The 18,884-nt window shown below is 43.3% G+C and overlaps 1 protein-coding gene across 4 annotated transcripts in view; it reads right to left on the bottom strand.

The window, feature by feature from the left end:
* MTR (5-methyltetrahydrofolate-homocysteine methyltransferase) overlaps positions 1 to 18,884 on the bottom strand; it is a 124,080-nt gene that overhangs the window by 28,551 nt on the left and 76,645 nt on the right. For all 4 annotated transcript variants that reach the window (XR_014249059.1, XR_014249060.1, XR_014249061.1 and 1 more), the window contains exons 23-25: positions 11,128 to 11,195; positions 10,425 to 10,545; positions 2,606 to 2,687 (exon numbers count right to left, since the gene is read on the bottom strand). Coding sequence is in view for 1 of the 4 variants with exons in the window: in XM_082407576.1 (XP_082263702.1) it covers positions 2,606 to 2,687; positions 10,425 to 10,545; positions 11,128 to 11,195 (271 nt within the window). In the remaining 3 variants the exon portion in view is untranslated. The remainder of the gene's footprint in view (positions 1 to 2,605; positions 2,688 to 10,424; positions 10,546 to 11,127; positions 11,196 to 18,884) is intronic.

The following is an 18,884-nucleotide window of genomic DNA, read 5'->3' on the forward strand; positions in this document are numbered from 1 at the left end:
CTCAGCGCTTTTTGTTGCTCCTTCACAGCAGCTCTAACACCCAGCGCTTTATGTTGCCCCTTCACAGCACTCGGACTAACTCTCAGCGCTCTCTGTTGCCCCGTCACAGTAGCTCTAACTCTCAGCGCTCTCTGTTGCCCCTTCAAAGCAGCTCTCTCACCGCTCTGCTTCCCCTTCACAGAAGGTCTAGCTCTCTGCGCTCTGTGTTGCCCCTTCGCAGCAGCTCTAACTCTCAGCGCTCTCTGTTGCCCCTTAACAGCAGCTCTGACTCTCAGCACTCTGTTGCCCCTTCAACGCAGCTGTAACTCTCAGCGCTCTCTGCTGCCCCTTCACAGCAGCTGTGATTAACGCTCAGCTCTCTCTGTTGCCCCTTCACAGAAGCTCTACCTCTAAGAGCTCTCTGTTTCCACTTCACAGCACCTTCGATTAACTCTCAGCGCTCTGTTGCCCCTTCAACGCACCTCTACCTCTCAGCGCTCTCTGTTGCCCCTTCAGAGCATCTTCGACTGTCAGCGCTAGCTGTTGCCCTTTCACAGCAGCTCTGACTAACTCTCAGTGCTCTCAGTTGCCCAATCACAGCAGCTCTTAACTTTCAGTGCTCTCTGTTTCCCGATCAGAGAAGCTCTAACTCTCTGCGCTCTCTGTTGCCCCTTCACAGCATCTTCGACTAACTCTCAGCGCTCTTTGTTGCCCCTTCAACGCAGCTCTAACTCTCAGAGCTCTCTTTGGCCCCTTCACAGCATCTTCGACTAACTCTCAGCGCTGTTGCCCCTTCGCAACAGCTCTAACTCTCAGCGCTCTCTGTTGCCCCTTCGCAGCAGCTCTAACTCTCAGCGCTCTCTGTTGCCCCTTCGCAGCAGCTCTAACTCTCAGCGCTCTCTGTTGCCCCTTCGCAGCAGCTCTAACTCTCAGCGCTCTCTGTTCCCCTTCACAGCAGCTCTAACTCTCAGCGATCTCTGTTGCCGCTTCAACACAGCTGTAACTCTCAGCGCTCTGTGTTGCCCCTTCACAGCAGCACTAGCTCTCAGCACTCTCTGTTGCCCCTTCCCAGCAGCTATTACTCTCAGCGCTCTCTGTTCCCCTTCATAGCACCTTCGATTAACTCCCATTGCTCTCAGTGGCCCCTCCACAGCAGCTCTAACTCTCAGCGCTCCCTGCTGCCCCTTCACCACATCTCTAACGCTCAGCGCTCTCAGTTGCCCAATCACAGTAGCTCTAACGCTCAGCGCTCTCTGTTGCCCCTTCACAGCAGCTGTGACTAACGCTCAGCGACCTCTGTTGCCCCTTCACAGCAGCTGTGACTAACGCTCAGCGACCTCTGTTGCCCCTTCACAGAAGCTCTACCTCTAAGAGCTCTGTTTCCACTTCACAGTACCTTCGATTAACTCTCAGCGCTTTCTGTTACCCCTTCAAAGCAGCTGTGAGTAACTCTCACTGCTCTCTGTTGCCCCTTCAACGCACCTCTAACTCTCAGCGCTCTCTGTTGCCCCTTCACAGCATTTTCGACAAAGTCTCAGCGCTCTCTGTTGCCCCTTCACTGCAGCTGTAACTCTCAGCGCTCCCTGTTGCCCCTTCACAGCAGCTCTGACTAACTCCCAGCGCTCTCTGTTGCCCCTTCACTGCAGATCTAACTCTCAGCGCTCTCTGTTGCCCTTTAACAGAAGCTCTAACGCTCAGGGCTCTCAGTTGCCCAATCACAGCAGCTCTGCCTAACTCTCAGTGCTCTCTGTTGCCCGACCAGAAAAGCTCTAACTCTCAGCGCTTTGTGTTGCTCCTTCACAGCAGCTCTAACACCCAGCGCTTTATGTTGCCCATTCACAGCAGCTCTAACTCTCAGCGCTCTCTGTTGCCCCTTCGCAGCAGCTCTAACTCTCAGCGTTCTCTGTTGCCCCTTCGCAGCAGCTCTAACTCTCAGCGCTCTCTGTTGCCCCTTCGCAGCAGCTCTAACTCTCAGCGCTCTTTGTTGCCCCTTCAACGCAGCTCTAACTCTCAGAGCTCTCTTTGGCCCCTTCATAGCATCTTTGACTAACTCTCAGCGCTCTCTTTTGTCCCTTCAGAGCAGCTCTAACTCTCAGCGCTCTCTGTTGCCCCTTAAGAGGACCTCTAACGCTCAGCGCTCTCAGTTGCCCAATCACAGCAGCTTTAACTAACTCTCACCGCTCTCTGTTGTCCCTTCACAGCAGCTATAACTCTCAGCGCTCTCTGTTCCCCTTCACAGCAGGTATAACTCTCAGCGCTCTCTGTTGCCCCTTTAACGCAGTTCTCTCAGCGCTCTCTGTTGTCCCTTCACAGCACCTTCGATTAACTCTCAGCGCTCTCTTTTGCCCCTTTAACGCAGCTCTAACTCTCAGCACTCTCTGTTGCCACTTCACAGCAGCTCTGACCAACTCACACCCCTCTCCGTCTCCCATTCACAGCAGCTCTGAATCTCAGCGCTCTGTTGCCCCTTCACAGCATCTTCGACTAGCTCTCAGCGCTCTCTGTTGCCCCTTCACACCAGCTCTATCTCTCAGCGCTCTGTTGCCCCTTCACAGCAGCTCCGACTCTCTGCGCTCTCTGTTTCCCCTTCACAGCAGCTCTGAAACAACGCGAGGCCCACACTTACCACCACCACGCTCTTAGACGCGTCCAGGACGTGGATCACAGGCGCGCTGTATCTTGGGGCTATTTTAACTGCTGTGTGGGTTCTGAAAAGAGGCGTCAGGGAGAAAAACACATCCGTCAGGCCTGACAGTTCCTCCACAAGTCTTGTGCAGAACCATTAGAGATAATGTGCTCTTACAGTGCTTTTCAGAGAAAGATTTTAAGGTACTTATAAATATTGAACTCCAAATTTCCCTTGGAAAATGAGAATGACTTTCTGCCCACCCTAAGAGGGGCAAGCCAAGGGGAAAAGGCATGGATTTTTGGCCCAGACTACAAAGAAGCCTAGGAGAAAATGAGAAGGATGGTGTCCTCAGCTCTCTGCACTAGCAGCCTTTCTGAACTAAGGGAGCCAACCGGCCCGGGCAACAGCACTTTGTTGTCATAAAGGTCAAGGGGAGTTTCTTCCTGCAGACGAGCTGGGCCACCAGCCAGGACCCCTGGAGTGCCAGACACTGACAGGGGCCACGGGGCGCCACTCCCCAGCTGCTGCTCCCTGCCCCCGGAAGACACCAACACTTCTCCACCCCAAGCCCACCTGGTACTTGTAGGAAGGAACCTCGAACCGTAAATAAATTCAACACAAAGTAACACAGAGAGGCCAAAGCAACAATACCTTATCCTAACACTGGCTCAGCCCAAAATCCCTTTTGCCAAACTTGAAAATGTCAGTTCTGAGGAAGAAACACCCTTTAATCCTTAAAATTACCTAATTTTACCGCAAAATTGCCCTCTGACTGCTGAATGTTTATAGCAATAGCATAGGCTACACATCTGCTATTTCATTATGGAACATAACATATTAAAGTGAGAACTGAAAATGTATACACCCTCCCCTACTGTAGTTAAACCAGTACCCTGAAGCTGGGACAGAAGTGTGGACTTTGCCACAATTCCACATAAAAGCGTGACAACAGTAGTCTCCACAATATGGGCAGTGTTTCCAGTCTTTTCTCCTCTTTCCTTCCCCCTTAAAGTAGCAGCAGCTTTCCCCAAGTCAGATCCTTTCATATTCTTTCCCCTCAACTAAAATGTATTTTCATTTGGAAAGATGTCCAGAATATGCTACTTTATGAGGAAAAACCAAAGTAGCAAAACAGTATGTTTAATACAATTTTATTTAAAAAAGAAACAAAACAGGGCTTCTCTGGTGGCACAGTGGTTAAGAATCTGCCTGCCAATGCAGGGGACATGGATTCGAGCCCTGGTCCGGGAAGATCCCAAATGTTGCGGAGCAACTAAGCCCATGTGCCACAAAAACTGAGCCCATGTGCCACAACTACTGAAGCCCGCGTGCCTAGAGCCCGTGCTCTGCAACAAGAGAAGCCACCACAGTGAGAAGCCTGCGCACCACAACGAAGAGTAGCCCCCGCTCGCCACAAGTAGGGTAAGCCTGCACGCAGCAACGAAGACCCAATGCAGCCAAAAATAAAAAACAAAACAAAACACTACCACCCTCAACCTGCCCCAACCAACCAACTTGCATATAAGTGTCTGTATATTTAGAAAACACGGAGAGACAGACATCAAAGAGTCAGCACTGGTTATACGGAGGTTAGAACTGGGACTGAAAGTGGGAAGGGAGAGACTAAATTTTACTTTCCATTCCTCTGAATTGTTTGACATGTTCTAATAAGTGTGTATTACTGAGGTAATTTTTAAAAACCAAGAGAATATTAAAGGTGCATTATTTGTGTGAGTGTGTTTATAAGAGGCTTCTAAGGGAAGGCTGTAAAGACTGATTCATAATGAGACAGACAAGACCTCTAACATTTCACCTGTTCCCTTTCTAAGCATATTTCTGTGCATAAACAGGAAGCAAAGGACTAAAGCCATAATCCACCAGAACTGGGCTGTGAGATGGAAGTTGAGGCCTAGGCCAGTTAGCACAGGAGATGCCTTCTGGACTGGGAGGCCCACCAGCAGGGGGAGCTGCATCTCGGCCCTGGAGCCGCCTAACGGACACCACTGCCTCCTCAGGACCCGTTTTGTGCCTACTGTGTGCTTGGGGACCAAAGATTCTGAAGATACCTTGGGTAGTCTATGAGGGGGTGAAGATTTTCAAACAGTAGGAAAAGTTATAAAGAAGAAGTTGCATCCAGTTTCAAAACACAAGTTAGACTCTGTATGCGTCCTCTTCCTCAGATGCTTCCTTAGCAACTTGAGACACACAAATATACCTCAGTCTTTCTTCTGCATGAAGTTCCCCCAGGAAACAATGTTTTAAGCCTGATGTAACTTCAGTGACATTTCTTTTAAAGACAGCCAGTAAAATTTAAAATGTTTAAATCAATATAATTGGTATTTATTAAGTATCCAAGGGTTCTCAGTGTAATTCTGGCCATTCTCTCTTCGATGAACCTCTGGAAAAGGGAACTGAGAAGAAATGGATGGATTTCATGATTGAAAAAGACAAAACAAAACAAATCAAAGTGCTCCTTTCCAACGCAAACACTGTCCAAGCTGGATGAGCACAGGCATGAAATTTGAGCTTGCCCAGCTATCAAAGAGTGCTTCCGGGGACTTCCCTGGCAGTCCAGTGGTTAAGACTCCACGCTTCCACTGCAGAGGGTGAGGGTTCCATCCCTGGTCGGGGAACTAAGATCCCCCATGCTGCGCAGTGCAGCCAAAATAAACAAACAAAATACCTCATCATTACTTAAAAAAAAAAAAGAGTGCTTCCAGTTTGACATTGATTCCACTTTTTTCTAAGCTTCCATTTACATGAACTTCTCCAGCTGAAAGACTTCTTTCTGAAATCTGAAAAGATGCAAAACAGTGGAATCTCTCCTCCCCTTCCTATGTACCTAGGGCAAAGGGCTAAATGCTGAGGCTGAATTCCAAATCCATCTCTGCTAAGTCACTAGTCAACATTTAGGATTTAATTAGTCACCTCCCACACTTGCCAAATAGGCATGATCATGTTAGCCTTAGAAGATCTTTTTTAACACTCTGAAAAAGAACAAGCACTCCAAGCACTTATTTCATGTCATACCCTATCTCAGAACTAGTGTTTTACATAAATACAGCAAAACCAAAACTTAAAATTTGATGAGAAAAAATGAGAGAAAATGGGAAATAAGGATGGGAAAATTAAGATGGAATCAGGAGGGTTTCCCTGGTGGCGCTGTGGTTAAGAATCCGCCTGCCAATGCAGGGGACACGGGTTCGAGTCCTGGTCCGGGAAGATCCCACATGCCACAGAGCAACTAAGCCCGTGTGCCACAACTATTGAGCCTGCACTCTAGAGCCCACGAGCCACAACTACTGAAGCCTGCGAGCCATAACTACTGAAGCCCACACGCCTAGAGCCTGTGCTCCACAACAAGAGAAGCCACTGCAATGAGAAGCCCACGCACCGCAACGAAGAGTAGCCCCCGCTCGCTGCAACTAGAGAAAGCCCGCACGCAGCAACGAAGACCCAACGCAGCCAAAAATAATAAATAAATTAAATTTAAAAATTTATTTAAAAAAAATGAAAGATGGAATCAGGAGTGAGATTAGCATGTAAAATTCATTCCTTGAAATCCTATACAAAGGAAAATATTATCAGTTATGTAATTCAGCACCTTACTTCATAGCAGTTTAAAAAAAAAAACAGAAAACTCAGAAAATTACCTCCACCTTTGAGCAATGTGACTTCCTGTTGAATTCTCCAAGTTAAACTACACAAAACATAATTGAAAAAGACATTTTGCAGTTATTGGCTTTAAACCAGTTAAAAATTGAGAGCTAACTGCCAGACTTGTGCCCTTGAGAAGTTCTGTAGCTAAAAGGGCCAGATTTCCATTAAAGTCATTTCTCGTTTGTGATACAAAACCATCTGTATTACAGACAGGAGAATATTCAGTTTTCTAGTCTCTTATAGCTACAGGTTAAAAAGGGCCATTCCAAGCAGATTTCTACCCACATATGACCCCAAATCTGTATAACCCTTTCAGCCTCTGCAAGGATCCATCCTCAAGCCTCATTTCGTGTCTTGGGGGTACAGTTCTAATTCTCTCATGCTACCTACCGCAGGCCCCTGAGGTTTGGAAAAGCCATGCTGCTATTCCCCTCACAGATCTGCTTTCATGAGAATTTGGAAGTCCTGAGCCTCCATTTGCTCAAAAACAGCAAAGGAAAGAACTGGGCCTCTGCTGAGCCCTCCATAGGTCTGTAGGAGGTGACGATAAGCGTTCTCAGATGACTTCTGAGACATTCAAACTCCCGAATGCTTTCTAGCAAAGCTGATTCTCCCAGGGTAGAAGGCTTCTTATACAGATGCGAAAAGCACTAACCATAAAGAGACAGATAAATCCGACTTCATGAAAATGAAGAACTTTTGTTACCCAAAATACCACTAAGACAGCAAAAGGTAAGCCATATTGGAAGACTCTATTTGCAATATATATATTTCTGGTAAAGAGTCTTGTCTCTAATATAAATAAAGAATGCATACAAATCAGTAAAAGAAAAAAAAAGGCAGAATACCTAATTAAAAAAAAAATTTAAAAAGCATATCCAAGTGGTCAATATACACATGAAAAGGTACTCAACATCATTAGTCAGTAGAGAAATACAAATGAAGACCTTAGCAAGATACTGTTACACACACACTAAAATGGATAAAACTGAAAAGGGTGTGGAATAACTGGAAATCTCATAATTGCCGGTGGGAGTATAAATTAATACAATCACTTTGGAATAAATATCTAATGCCGATGACCATATGCATATTCTGTGACCCAGCAAGTCTGCTTCAGGGCAGAAATACATACATAGCAGCATTCCGTGTAATAGCCCCAAACTGGAAAAACCCAAATGTCCACCAACACTAGCATGGATAAATAAGCCACAGGGCACAATACAATGCAATATTATACCACAATGGGAAAAAAAACAAAAACAAAAACACTACTGTAATAATGAGTTTAGGCCTTAAAGACGTAATGTTGAGAGGGACACAGAAGAATGAATATATACAGTAGGATTCCACTTACACAAAGTTGAAATGCAGACAAAACCAAACTGTGGTGATGGAAGATAGAATGACTAGGTCGGGGGATCCAGTGAAGTTCCCAGAGTGTCATTAATGTTCTATTTCTTGATCTGGGGGTTATTACATGGGTGGTTTCATTTTTGTAAAAATTCATCAAGTTGTTTACCTGTGACTTGTGTACTTTTCTACGTGAGTGCTATACTTAGCAAAAGTGCTTACTTAAATAAGAGGGCTTGACGAAGCAAGCCTCCAGGTCTGAGACCTCACCCACTGTCACCACTTTAAAATGAAGGCAGAAGGGGGAATTTTACACTGACATTCCTGGAGGCTGCACGAGAATCTGTTTTTCAAAGGCTGCTCTTGCACTACAATGGAGAAGGGGATGGTTATCTGGAAGCACCACTACTGGCTTTTATTTTCTAAATAATTTTTCAGAAACTGCAACAGGCATGGAAGAGAATAGAACCAGCAAAGCTCATCGAGAAACAAAACATCAGAGAGTTAAAGAGACCTTGGGAGGTCATGGGATCCAGATTTCTGTCTCCTTGGAGGAACACATTCAGTTTCCCAGACGATGAGAACAGATATTCTACAATAGCACTAAGACTGTGGGTGATTTCTGATCTGATTAATTTTAACTTGATATACCAGGTTATAACTGGTATAGAGTCATAGCCATAAGAGTCCTTATGGCTAAGTTTGCCAATGATGTATCCCGAGAGGCTAGTCATGTTACTTCTGGTTATTTTTTAAGAAACCTCTTTAATCTGGTGGCTCTTACTTGGTAAGAGATATAGTAGAATTAACTACTGGTAACATTCCAACTTGCACAAGTAGCAATATGTGGTTTCCTGGTATTGAACTCCCGAGTGCAGTGTCCACATAAAGTGGTTCTTATTTGGAAACCAGCATCACATTTACATAACTCATAATGCATTTCATTACATCTTTTCATTTAAATATTTATTTATCCTCTTTTACAACCATGATTTTAAAAGGTCTTTCATTTTGACAATAATCTGTAGATTCCCTTACCATTCTCTTTGCTAAGCTAATGAACATTCACACTATAATCATCAATTACCCACAATCACGCTCATTGAAACCTCAGTTATCGATGGTTGGTCAAATCCCTGGAGAACGATCTGTCAGTATCCTAGTGGGTAAGTCCTTCGTGGAGAAGCAAACCTAGTTTTCTAATGTGAGCAACAATAGCCACACTACTGAGTCCTTCAAGTATGAAAAGCAATTAGTGGATACATGACATAGAACCCTGACTACTCATGAACATGGTCCATTCAGGTTATAAATGGAAGGATGGTCAATTTTATGTGCCAATTTGGGTAGGCCATGGTACCCAGTTTTTGGTCAAACAACAATCTAGATATTTCTGTGAAGGTATTTTTTAGATATGATTAACATTTAAATCAGTAGGCTCTGAGTAAAGCAGATTGTCCTCCGTGTGGGTGAGCCTCATCCAATCAATTAAAGACCTTAAGAGAAAAGCCTGCAGTCCCCAGAGGAAGAAGGCCTTCTGACTCCAGACCGCCTTTGGACTCAAGATGCAATAGCAACTCTTGCCTGGCCTCCAGTCTGCCCACGTTCCCTGCAGATTTCAGACGTACCTGCCCCCATATCGCATAAGCCAGTTCCTTAAAATCAATCACTCTCCCTCCCTCCTCCCACACCCCCTGTATGGACACACATACACACACACACACACACACACACACACATGCACGCACACACACACCCCTTACTGATCCTGTTTCTGTGGAGATCCCTAATACAAATGGCGTAACATACAGTTGTTTCCAGAGTGAAAGGAACTCTGGAATAGCTTTGTCCCGCCATCTACTGTATTTTGTATCAGAAAGGTAAACTGCATGCTTGTGCGACCATCAAGGTCAGTGCTCCTCCTGGGCACTGCTCCCTGCCAAAGTGAACTACATGGGGCATAAGGAATGTGTCATAAGAAGTCTAATATCCATGGAACTCTGCTCAACATTATGTAACAACCTAAATGGGAAAATAATTTGAAAAAGAATGGATCTACGTGTATGTACAACTAAATCACTCTGCTGTACACCTGAAACTAACACAACATTGTTAATCAACTACACTCCAATATAAAATAAAAATTTTTTAAAAAGTCTAATACCCATAATTAACATACCTCTCACCAAATATCATTATGATCGTGACCCCAGGAGAAATCCGACAAACTGAATAATAATCATGTGACCAAATTTGAACTTTCTCTTCTTTAAATTATTTGACCCAAAGGTCTCTCTTTCAGAAACAACTTCCCAAAGTGATCCTCTGATTCATTCTCTCTAGGTCAGCTTTCTATCTCAACTATTACAAGGTCGGAGTTTCTTCAAGAGAACCTGTAATTATTCAGTCAGACACCTGCTTCAAGACAGAGAGTGGGCTAAAGTTCAAGCAGTGTTTTTGTGCCAAAAAACACAGCTTCTCCACTCAGTTTGATTTCAAGAGGATAAGTGTTCGTTAGAAGTCTCAGGAACTGACTGGGAGGTGAGAAGATGAAGGAAGAGAGGACTGCAGGCCAAAGGAATCCAAAAACAGGGAGAGGCGGGTAGATGACAGAGGAGTTTCCTGCAGCAGGCCCCCAAATGATTCTGGCTCTCGTGGTGTGAAGGCTGGAAAGTTCGTGTATTTATATGATAAGGAGCCAATGCACTATGCATAAGAAAAAAAGTCAGGTTTTATCACTGTTTATAAACACTGGCATTTAAGAGAATTTAAGGGAAGCACAAAGCTCATTAGCATGACTTACCTCGAAGTGGTAGCTCCTCCAATCAACAACGGAATCTTTATAGCTAATCTCTCCATTTCCTTAGCAACGAAAATCATTTCATCCAGGGAAGGAGTGATTAGTCCTGACAGGCCAATTATATCTATTATTTAAAAAAAGAGAAAAAAGGACAGTGAGAAGGAGGATGAGAGGAAAAGTATGAAGACTCATTTTCAAAACTTTGTAATGAAGACCACAAGACAGAAGATAAATTCCTAATTTCTAATTCTGAGGCTTCTTTTCTGACTGGGGGTTTTCACTGTATTGTTTGCTTTCAGGAGTAAATATGATTTGCAACTTCAAGTTGCGATAATATGCTTGCCACACTTTCGGGAAGCCACGCAATTGTTAGTTCATGATTTCCCAGACTCGACATGTCACAGTGTCAGAAGAAACATAAAAGCAACTACACACAGAGGAAAAAAAATCTAATAAAACTGTGCTCTTTTAAGAAGCCTGTCCCCATTCCCCTTCCTCATAGCTAGAAAGGAGTTTCACGGTTACCTAGTCACCCCCTCGACCTCCATTATAAACGGCAATGACAGCACCCCCAGGCAGAGCTGGCACTTGAATGTCTGAATGTCCCACCATCCCACATGGGCTGGGACATGACTACTCACCGATAGACAGACACTGGGAGGAAATGGTATTTACTGAAATGCCCAGGAACGCGGCTGTACAGTACCTGCTTTGTGGTCGAGAGCAGCTTTCAGTATCTTGTCACATGGAGTCATGACTCCTAAGTCAATAACTCTGGGGCACAGAAATGAGATGTGAGAAAATCAATGAGAACCCGCTGGCGAAAAAGCTAAACGAACATTTTTATTTAGCCATTAAATACTGCTCTAACGTAAACTGGAATCACACTGAAAAGCTCACTAAATATCAACCACCAACTCAACGACGACCGCCATTTATTAGGAACTGACCATGGGTCAGGGACTATGCTGAGCTTTTTTAAACACCTTTGCCGACTTAATCCACAGAGCATCTAATCCAGCTATTTAAAGTGGACAATTCAATAATTTTTGGTAGAGGACACTATTATTTCCTAAGCGCTGGTAAAATATATATAACACATAATTTGCCATTTTAACCTAAGTACAATTCAGCATCACTAATCAGTCGGTCGCAATGTTATGCAATCATCACCAGCATTTATTTTCAAAACTCTTTCATCGCCCCAAAAGAAACTCTGTAATCCCTCAGCAACAATCCCCAATCGGCCCGCCCCAACCCCTGGTAACCTCTACTCTACTTTCTGTCTCTATGAATTTGCCTAGTCTGGATATTTATACAAGTGGAATCATACATTATTTGTCCTTTTGTGTCTGGCTTATATCACTTAGCATAATGACTTCAAGGTTGCTCCACGTTGTAGCCTGTGTCAGAACTTCATTCCTTTTTAAGGCTGAATAATATTCCATTGTATGAATGTGCCACATGGTGTTTATTCATCCATCTGTCAACGGACACCTGGGTTGTTTCCACTATGCTAAGCCTTCTGTATAAACAATCCTGTTTAACCCTCACAGGAACTCTACATGGAAGCACTACCATAAGGCCCATTTTCTGTGGTTTGTTTCATATTTTACTTCATGCATTTATCCAAATATATACACTGGATGGATTATTACAAATGGCATTATTGCGTTAAAGAATATAAATATTTTTACGATGCTTGCTTGATTCATATTTTAAACTCGATTTTGAGGCAGGTTTTACCAATTAATACTCTCTCTCTTTTTTTAAAATTCTTGAAAACATGATTTTTACATTTTAATGAAGAAGGGCCCAGAGAAGTGTGGGCCCAGAAGTTAAGCATCTTGTCCAAACAACTAGTCAGTAGCAGAGCTGAGGTTTGAACCAGGATCTGACACCAAAATCCGACACCAAAATCCATCTTCTTAGCCATGTAGGCCAATAAAGATGCTGGGTAAGTTCACTCAATAAATATCCACTGAACAGTATACCCTACATGGAAGCCAACAAGGAGGATAAGCAAGAAGAGGTCAGTTCCTGCACATGAAAAGATGACGAGAAGGAATCTGGTGACTTAAGTCGAGGGAGAGGGAGACTGAATCAGAGAGCAGGTAACCACGAGAGATGGAGTGAGACTCAAAGGAAGAGCTGACCCTGGGCCGGCACACGAGAAGGGGGACGCAACTGGGCAGAGGAAGCCTGGAGCCTCTGGACGCTCAGAGGACAGAGTAACACCAAGGAATTGTAACTGAGGGAGGAGACCGCTTTCTGGAACTCGGAGAAAATGGGACTTCTGCCCTGGAAGATGTTCTATAAACTACTCTTCTATTCTAGATTTAGAGAGTACACGGAATGTCAGTCATTTTGACAATTTAATTTGATCATAAGTATTTGTTTTAAAGATGTTTAAAAAATTACAGTATGCGTTTTCACTTGCTTCCTAATGTCAACAATTCTTATAACTAAATAGGCAAAATAATTTTAAATTAAAAAAAAAAAATCAATGCTTAAGAACTACTACCTGACATCATGTCAGCTGCTAACAGGTGGGTGTAGTTGGACACCAGGGGCAGGAAGGAGCCTTGCTTCTCACTATATAGCTTTTCATACTGTTAGATTTTTTAGCTTGTTGCCATATTACTTAAATTAAAAAAAATAATAAACTAGCACATATGGAATCCTCAGTAAGTACACAATTTCAAATCAATGCTAACTCTATTCAGGTCTGTTAGCACTAAGCCGGTAGAGAACAAATACTGTAGGTGTTGATGATGGGGCACTGCAGGTTATAACAGGGGCGAGGTGGAACCCTTTTTTTTTTTTTTTAGCACATTGCACTCGGTCTGGCAACTGGATTTGTTAAACTGTGACTAAATACAGCCTATAAAACTAAGCAAAATAGCATATTGCTTTTATATCAAGACAAAGAGGTATGTATTTCAAAGCTGACTGCTTTCAGCATTGCATGTATTTTAAAAATTCAATTAAAAATCATCAGTATGATGGCAAGAATCATCTTCCTCTCAATTCTTTTTCTTGTTTTAGGCACTGTATCGTTCAGGAACATCGTGTGATGCTTGCTTTTGTTTGAGGAAAAGTAAGGAGACCTCGTGGCCGGAAAGAAATGGAGGAAGGAGAAAGCTGTAGGGAGTAAGGTCAGAGAGGGAGAAGAGGGCATCTTTTTTTCTTTTTTAAATTTTTATTATTTATTTATTTTTTATTTTTGGCCGCATTGGGTCTTCGTTGTTGCGTGTGGGCTTTCTCTAGGTGCGGCGAGCGGGGGCTACTCTTTGTTGCGGTGCATGGGCTTCTCATTGCAGTGGCTTCTCTTGTTGCAGAGCACGGGCTCTAGGCGCACGGGCTTCAGTAGTTGTGGCAAGCGGGCTCAGTAGTTGTGGTTAGGGCTCTAGAGCGCAGGCTTAGTTGCTCCGCGGCATGTGGGATCTTCCTGGACCTGTGTCCCCTGCACTGGCAGGCGGATTCTTAACCACTGCACCACCAGGGAAGCCCCGTAGAGGGCATCTTAGTGGCAGCGATTAGTTCGATTTTCAAAATATTGTTTCTTTAGCTATCCAAATGGAACCCTTAGGTAGTCGTCTGGATAGGTAAGCCTGAAGTCCAGGTGACAGATCCATGCTGGGGATAAAACTTGGGACTTGACAGCATATTAGATGGTGTTAAAAAGTCCTCAGACTGTGTGTAAAAGATGTAGAAAAATAAATTGCCAAAAGTGGGTGGAGGGTGGGGAGAAAGGGGGGAGGGAAGGCGGGGAGAGAGGAGGGGAAGGGGAGGGGAGATGAAAGGGGAGAGGAGCAAGAAAAAAAAAGTCATGAGACTGAATGAGATGATCTAAGACTCTCTGACCAGACCCACTTTAACCCGATCTGACTTTTATCAAGATCCCAGGTGGTCAGAAGGCACATTACAGTCCGAGAAGCACTAACCTAGGTAGTGAGGACAGACAGAGAAGAGGTCCCAGGGCTGAGCCTCAGAGCACTCCCCTGTTCAGGGGTCACACAGAGAAGCAGAAATCAGCAAGAGAGTGACAACCGGCAGTCAGGCGGCTAAGAAGAGGTCTGGAAACAGTGAGCCAGGGGTCTGGGGTACAAGTTCAACTTCCAACATATTAGGCTGCCTTAAGAGGTCTTGCTGGGAGACAGTCAAATACATCACTGTATAGAGGAGCACTTCCCAACGTTTTCCACGCATAGAAAGTAGTATTTATGGCACTGGGATACAGGAAGGAGGCTGCTCACCACCAGGGACAACTAATCTAGGCCTGGGGTTGTCCCCAGCCCCACCCCAGAGGAAGGGGATCAGTTTCTGAGCATGTATGAGTTCAGAAATCAGTTTCTGAGCACATGTGAGTTCATTAGAATATGCATTCTAATTCATATTCTGAATTAGAATATGGTGTGACAAGTGCCACAGAGGAGGCATTTACAGTGTGCTGTGGGAGACCATCTAATCTCGGTAATAACTAGAAGCACCCCAGGAGGGTGATTCCAGCTGCATTTTGAAAAAATACGTAGGTATTAGCTGGAGGAAGGAAAACAGAGGGCCACCCAGGCAGAAACTAGTACTATGATGGTCCAGAATCACAAACAACTGGCCCTGGGGAACCCTGGCTGAAGGAAAGGATCTGAAGCCTGGGTCAGTCCCATCCCTGCCTTCCGTGGCAGCCACCACTCTTCCCACCATCTCCTCTCATTTTCTCTCCCCTTTACTACAACTCCCTGCATCCCCCACATAGCTCTCCACCTCCTTTGGCTTTCCCTTGGTTTCCCTTCTGTACTCTGAGCTATACCCCGTGTCTGTAGGCCTCTTATACACATTCTTATATTTTGCCACATGAGAGATTAAAGAAAATAAAAATGATGTTATGGAAAATTTTGTATTTTATAATCATCTTTCTAAAGTGCTTATAACAGAGCTGTAAACACAAGCATTTAATTTGGGTTTCTAATACAGAAAAAAATGTAAGCTGCACTAAATGCCTTAGCAAAGGCATCCAATACTATTTAAGAATTCATACAATTTAGAAAATAAATATTATAATATATAAAGCCCCTTTTACTCTCCAGAAGGAATTAAAATGGAATATAAAGCTAGCTTTGCATCTGCATCCACTTAGGGTGCCTCATACTTGCTGTCCTTGTGAAATGAAGTTAAAGGTGGCAGCTTCTTCTGATCCTGCAATTCACATGTACCACCACTAGATGGGAGTACCGTACCAGTCTGCAGCCCCAACTAAGATTTCCAAGCTGTGGTTAAGAACAGAGTGATACATGCATAAAATGGAACCATAAGAAGCCATAAGAAAGAAGGAAATCCTGCCATTATGACATGGATGGACCATGAGGGCATTATGCTAAGTGAAATAAGTCAGACAGAGAGAGACAAATACTTTATGATATGCTCACACAGGGAATCTAAAAAAGCTGAACTCATAGAAACAGAGAGTAGGACCGGTGTTACCAGGGGCTGAGGGGTGGGGAAATGGGGAGACGCTGGTCAAGGGTACAAACTTCCAGTTGGAAGATGAATAAGTTCTAGGGATATAATGCACAGCACTGTGAATGGAGTTAACAATACTGTATGATATACTTGAGAGTGTTTAGAAAGTAGATCTTAATGTGCTCACCACAAACAAGAAATGGTAATTATGTGATGTGATGGAGGTGTTAGCTAACACTATGGTAGTGATCATACTGCAATATATAAGTGTATCAAATCAACACGTTTTACACTTTAAACAATGTTATATGTCAATTATATCTCAATTAAGCTGGAAAACGACAGACAGACACACACACACACACACACAGTTGAAAGCCTCCAAATAATTATAAAGAGAGCATGTTGAGGTGCTAGGAGAAGTCTCTAGTGCGCCCTTGACTTAGATACAGTCGTTTTCCTCACTCAGCTGAAAGCTCTAACATTATACAGTTTCAAAGTGTCCCCTTCTTAGCCATATATTGCGTATTATTTACCCATACTAGACAATTATATTAAGAACCACTGGTTAAAATGAAAATATGCCTCATTATCTGTTTCATCAGATCCATATTTTTTAAAGTACTAGATGTATATCTAATTTTAACATTTCTGTTAATATATCCTACTTTTTCTTACCCAGTTAAACAGTGTGCATTATCTGTTAAATGGGAAAAGTCCACATTTGTCTTTTTATATAATTATTGTTAAAGAGTATATCTAAAATCAACTTTCATGTAATCAAATATCTGATCAAAAATGTTTTTAAATATTCTAAATTATTTCTTCAGAGGAATTTAACTAGAATATTCATATTATATATTACAGTTAAAGTTGTTTATAACTAGAATAAATACTGGAAGCTAAACTGACATAACACAGAATCCCGACTTTCGGATTCAGAAGCCCTGAGTACAGCCTGCCACTTGCTAGCTGTGTAAAATGAGAAATACAATAATTGAGGCAGGCAAAGCAGGATCAAAACCATAAAAAGAAAGAATGAACAAAAAGAAAGAAAGAAAGAGAGGGAGGGAGGGAGGGAGGAAGGAAGGAAGGAAGGAATCAGGAAAAGAATACCAAAAAACAAAGAAAAAGAAAAATCAGTTACATAAAAGCACTATATAAACTGTGAAGCAGAAAACAAATGTTAGGTATTAGTAAACTCTTGGTGGACACATCCCCAGATCTATTTAAATTCTCAAATCTGCAAATTCTATTGCATCATCCCCATAAAAAATGTGTTTTCTGTCTAGACAGAACTATCATTTTCAGTCCTCTTTACTTCTTTTTTCCCCCACAAAGAACACGTCTTTTCATGAGATTTACTGCATCAACGACAAAGAACCAGGAACGAGAAAGTTGCATTAATATCTGGTACTGGATGGTTTGCTAGACTCACTCACTAGCTGGGTGATTCACCCAGGCATCAGCTGGAACATGGATACCGAGCAAAAGCATACATTTAACTACACAAAGCAGCTATCAGGGGCACCTGTCTACTAGCTGACGTCATAACATTAAACCCACCAGGGCCAAGAGTCTATGTGTTACAAGACATAAGACCCAAAGGGGTGTTTGACCTGATAGAAAAAGTTTGCACGTTAACTTATTTTTTTTTTTTTCAAGAAGAATAAAATTTCATCAAAAGATGTTTCTCCAGTTACTCCAGATAAGTGACCCCCAGTGCACAAGCCAGAGGAACTGGGTATGCTGGAGGAAAGCCTCAGGTTTAATAAGCCACTTTCACTGTTGACATTGGGCTCCAGTAGCACCCTGGAGAAATGCCACAGTTTTCCCTAGCCTCTTTTTTTTTTTTTTTTTTTGACTGCTTTGGGTCTTGGTTGCTGCACGCGGGCTTTCTCTAGGTGTGGCAAGCGGGGGGCTACTCTTCATTGCAGTGAGCAGGGTTCTCATTGCAGTGGCTTCTCTTGTTGCGGAGCACAGGCTCTAGGCGCGTGGGTTTCAGCAGTTGTGGCTCGCCGGCTCTAGAGCACAGGTTCAGCAGTTGTGGCGCACGGGCTTAGTTGCTCCGCGGCATGTGGGATCTTCCCGGACCAGGGATCAAACCCGTATCCCCTGCACTGGCAGGCAGAGTCTTAACCACTGCGCAACCAGGGAAGTCCCTTAACATGTTTTAACTGGAGGAAAAAACATTCCTGGTATGATTCTCTCAGCTACTTATCCATTTTTCATAATAAAAAATGATAAACACATGACAATGATATCTCAAGAATTGCTGTAGAGAGTTTGCCTACAAATTGCCTTTTCAATAGTTCTTGTCCCACTATCACCACTGAATATGTTCCTGGCTTTTTAGCCTGATAAACAGTAAAGTTCTTGAATGGAGAAAAGTCAACTAAATCACTTCGGCGTCTCTGATACAATGCATGGTATGTAGTAGATCATCTATAAACATTTATCAGCGTAACTGAATTTGAACTAATTATGATGAATGCAAATAGAAACCAACAACATAGGGTTTGAAAAGATGAGACAACAGAAGAAATGTCAGAGATTTTAGGAAGCAAATACCTCATCCAAATACTTATTCCTCGTCCAAATACTTATCCTATAGGTAAAATCTCATTATAACAACCTCCACTGTATCTCCAGTATTTTTATCTTAAAAAAAAAATTAATATATTCCAAGAACAATATTCCTCATTTCCAGGACCAGGAGAGAATGCTAAGTCTTTGACAGTGAACAGGCAGCCAAACGGAAGTGCCTGTGAAGACAGTCAGAGGGAAGAAGGTGCCGCCCTGACACTGCTCCTCCATCTCCAGCCTTTCTGAGTGGTCCTTAGCTGCATTTAATTAGCCTTGAATGAACGCAGACATGGATAAACATTTTGAGAGTAGGCAGGGGGCTTAGAGGGTAATTATTATCTGACAGTGGGCAAAGACAACTCCAAGGGGGCCCGGCTGTAGCTGCAGTCAAGTCTCTCTTCTCTATAGAGAAAAACG

This window comes from Balaenoptera borealis, assembly GCF_965194805.1.
Source record: "Balaenoptera borealis genome assembly, chromosome: 10".
In the NCBI taxonomy this organism is placed as follows: Eukaryota; Metazoa; Chordata; class Mammalia; order Artiodactyla; family Balaenopteridae; genus Balaenoptera; species Balaenoptera borealis.